The 3,874-nt window shown below is 41.9% G+C and overlaps 1 protein-coding gene across 1 annotated transcript; it reads right to left on the bottom strand.

Moving 5' to 3' along the window:
• Positions 1-2,150: 2,150 nt before the first annotated feature.
• On the bottom strand, positions 2,151-2,891 carry LOC145793764 (uncharacterized). Its single transcript, XM_082876646.1, has 2 exons — positions 2,469-2,891; positions 2,151-2,420 (listed from the first exon to the last, which is right to left on the bottom strand). Exons 1-2 carry the CDS (start codon positions 2,889-2,891, stop codon positions 2,151-2,153), a joined length of 693 nt encoding a protein of 230 aa, XP_082732772.1.
• Positions 2,892-3,874: the final 983 nt, after the last annotated feature.

Consider the following 3,874-nt stretch of genomic DNA (forward strand, 5'->3'; position numbering starts at 1 on the left):
TCTTGAAAATCTAGCATACACATTCGGAGCATATCCTCCAGAGTCTGTATCGTTCTCTCGGATTGACTGTCAGTCTGAGGGTGGAAAGCTGTGTTGAACTTTAATTCTGTACCCATTGCTTCCTGTAGACTTTGCCAGAATCTGGAAACAAACTTTGGATCCCTATCTGACACAATTGAGACAGGAACGCCATGAAGCCTTACAATTTCATTCACATAAATTATCGCCAGTTTATCTGCATTATACTGAGTCTTCACTGGTAGAAAGTAAGCGGACTTAGTTAATCGGTCTACAATGACCCATATTGAATTCATACCCCGAGGAGTCCGTGGTAACCCCACAACAAAATCCATGGTCAGATGTTCCCACTTCCATTTCGGGATTGCAAGGGGTTGTAATAAACCTGCTGGTCTTTGATGCTCCGCTTTTACTTGCTGACATTGCAAACATTTAGAGACGAACTCCGCGATTTCCTTCTTCATACTTGGCCACCAAAAAATTTTGCTTCAAATCTCGGTTCATTTTAGTACTCCCTGGATGCATTGAAAATCTTGAGGTATGTGCTTCTTCCATCAGTTTCTGTTTAAGTTCCAACACATTAGGGACACATATTCGGTTTTGAAATTTGAGCACTGAATCTACTAAACTGAATCATGGTTTTGGTTTTGTCTCTAATTCCCCACATGCCTTCTTTAGAGTTTCATCTTCCATTTGATGTAATTTAATCTCTTCAAGCAGGGTCGGTTGGGCCATCACTGCTGCCATTATAGCTTCCTACCCATGTAGTACAAGGTCTACTTCCATTTTATCCAATTCAGTTGCTAATTCCTTTTGCCCTGTAACCAAATTTGCCAAATTTCCCATATTCTTCCGACTAAGCGCGTCTGCAACTGTGTTGGCTTTACCGGGATGGTAATGAATCTGCAAGTCATAATATTTAATAAGTTCCAACCACCGTCGCTGCCACATATTTAACTCTTTTTGAGTAAAAAGATACTTGAGACTCTTATGGTCGGTGTACACTTCGCAGGTAGTGCCATACAGATAGTGTCTCCATATCTTCAAAGCAAAGACTACTGCTGCTAGCTCAAGACCATGCGTGGGATAATTCTTCTCATGGGGTTTCAGCTGTCGAGAGGCATAAGCGATAACCCTTCCATTTTCCATAAGTACACAACCAAGCCCTTTATGCGAATCATCATTGTAGATTACAAACCCTTCAGTACCAGATGGTAAGGCCAGCACTGGTGCTGTAGTTAACTTTGTTTTCAATTCCTAGAAAGCAGATTCCCGCTCTTCTGACCATACAAGCGCAACTCCCTTTCGAGTCAGTTGTGTGAGCGGCACAGCGATTTTGGAAAAATCTTGAACAAACCTTCTGTAATATCTGGCCAATCCCATAAAGCTACGCATCTCAGTCACATTAGTGGGAGTTGGCCAATTCACGATCGCCTCAATTTTGTGTGGGTCAACAGAAACTCCTTCCTTTGTTATAATATGCCCCATAAATGCCATCTCCTGTAGCCAAATTCACATTTCTTCAGCTTTGCATACAGTTTCTTTTCCCTGAGGGTCTGAAGGATCAAACGAAGATGGTTCTCATGAGCTTCCACATTCTTCGAGTAAATGAGGCTATCATCAATAAAGACCACCACAAACTCGTCCAAATAGGGCTTGAAAACACGGTTCATTAAATCCATAAATGTTGTTGGTGCATTAGTTACTCCAAAGGGCATAACTAGAAATTCATAATGACCGTACCGGGTTCGAAAAGCTGTCTTCTCAACATCATCAGTTTTGACCTTTAATTGATGGTACCCAGACCGTAGACCGATTTTGGAAAAAACTTGCGCCCTTTGAAGCTGGTCAAATAAATCGTCAATCCGTGGCAAAGGGTACTTATTCTTAATTGTCACTTTATTAAGTTCTCTGTAATCAATACAAAAACGAAGTGTTCCATCATTCTTTTTCACAAACAGAACTGGTGCACCCCAAGGAGACACACTCGGGCAGATGAACCCTTTATCAAGTAAATCCTGCAACTGAACATTCAATTCCTGCATCTCAACTGGCGACATTCTATACAGAGTCTTAGAAATGGGTTGAGTTCCCGGTGCCATGTCAATTGTAAACTCAATTTCACGGTCTATTTACTGCCCTGGTAATTCTTCCGGAAAGACATCCGAAAATTCACGAACAACTGGAATTATATCGGTACTCCCATTCATCACATGCCGTTCCAAAACACTACACAAATACCCCTGACACCCTTTCTGAATTAATTTACAAGCCTTTGCTGTAGAAATCAAATAAGGTGGAGAAGTCACTTCCTGTCCCTGAAAAGTAGACTTTGATTGACCTGGAGGGTGGAAACTAATTTGTTTAGTCAAACAGTCTGTAATTGCTCCATATTCATTCAGCTAGTCCATTCCCAGAACAATATCAAAATACGTCATGTCAAGAGGTACCAGGTTAGCATATACTCGGATATCCCTAAGGTGAAGTTCACAAGCAACATATACAGAGGTACAGATCATAGAATCCCCCAAAGGTGAGGACACATATAGCATATAAGATAATGCTTCCTCAGATTTATCTAAATTGGGAGCAAATAATTTTGACACAAAAGCATGGGTAGAACCAGAATCAAACAACACATAAGCAGAATGACCGTAAACCATAAATGTACCTGACACTACCGTTGCCGCATTGTGCACATCTCCCGGAACCAAAGCAAACACCCTGCCCTGTCTTGCAGTGTCTTTATTGTTAGTAGGTTTGGCAGCTGACTTGGTGTTGGTAGGTGGTGTAGACCCCGCTGAACTGGCAGCAGCTTTATTGCCATTTTGTTGCTGCCTCTTCTGAGGGCAATCCCTTATCAAATGACCCATTTTTCCACATTGAAAGCAGGCTCCAGACTTTCGATAGCACGTTCCACGATGCTTCTTTCCACATTCTGAACAAACAAGAATTGAATCCTGACTAGGGGTAGAAGTATTTGAAGTCCCTAAATTTTGTTTCTTATTTGCTGGAATAGTTGACCCCTTTGGCCATTGAGTATTCTGCCTCTTTCCTTTCCATTAAGAAATCCGGTTCTGAGCGGCAATATTTCCTTCCGCTATGACAGCCCTCTCCAACACATCAACATAAGTGGGAAACTTCAGCATATTGACTCGGTCCAAGATAGCACCCCGTAATCCCCCTTCAAACTTTCGTGCCTTCTTATAATCCGTGTCTACCATATGAGGTGCGAACCGGGCTAGCTCTGCAAATTGGGCTTCATATTCAGCAACGGTCTTGTTCCCTTGTCTAAGAGTTTCAAATTCAGTCACCTTCTTATCTCGCATACTTTGAGGAAAATACTTATCATAGAATAATTCCAAGAATCTGTCCCATGTCAATCCTTGATGTACAGTTCTCGTAAGCATCCACCACCTATGTGCCTCGTCCTCAAGAGTGAAGGCAGCTAGTTGCACCTTTTGAGCTTCGATACAAGGAAAAACTTCGAATAACTTCGCTATTCCCAGCACCTATGCTTCAGCTTTCATTGGTTCTATTCCTCCTTTGAATGACGACGGTTTCATCTTTTTAAACTCCTTAGTGAGAGTAATGGTCCGGTCATCAGCATGGAAGTCTTGTACTGCCAGTGGAGGTATCGGTGCCGGTGGCGGTTGATGTTGTGGTTGTTGCTGTTGTTGTCGTAGGGTCTTCGCCATTTCCATAATCATTCGCTCCATCCTATCCAATCGTGTAAAAGTAGCATCTTCCGGATCTTCTATCCTTGTTCTCACCATAGTCTACACAACAATCAAGTATATACAATAGACATAGACATAGTTCAAAATTGTTAGCATTATTAGAGTACACTTAATGT

This window comes from Camellia sinensis, chromosome 1, assembly GCF_055761805.1.
Source record: "Camellia sinensis isolate YWXY chromosome 1, ASM5576180v1, whole genome shotgun sequence".
Taxonomy (NCBI): domain Eukaryota; kingdom Viridiplantae; phylum Streptophyta; class Magnoliopsida; order Ericales; family Theaceae; genus Camellia; species Camellia sinensis.

Coding starts and splice junctions, on each gene's coding strand:
- LOC145793764 (XM_082876646.1), bottom strand. CDS start 2,891: ATGGGTCATTTGATAAGGGATTGCCCTCAGAAGAGGCAGCAACAAAAT. Junction 2,421..2,468: donor TCCGAGTATATGCTAACCTG/GTACCTCTTGAC, acceptor GGAATGGACTAG/CTGAATGAATATGGAGCAAT.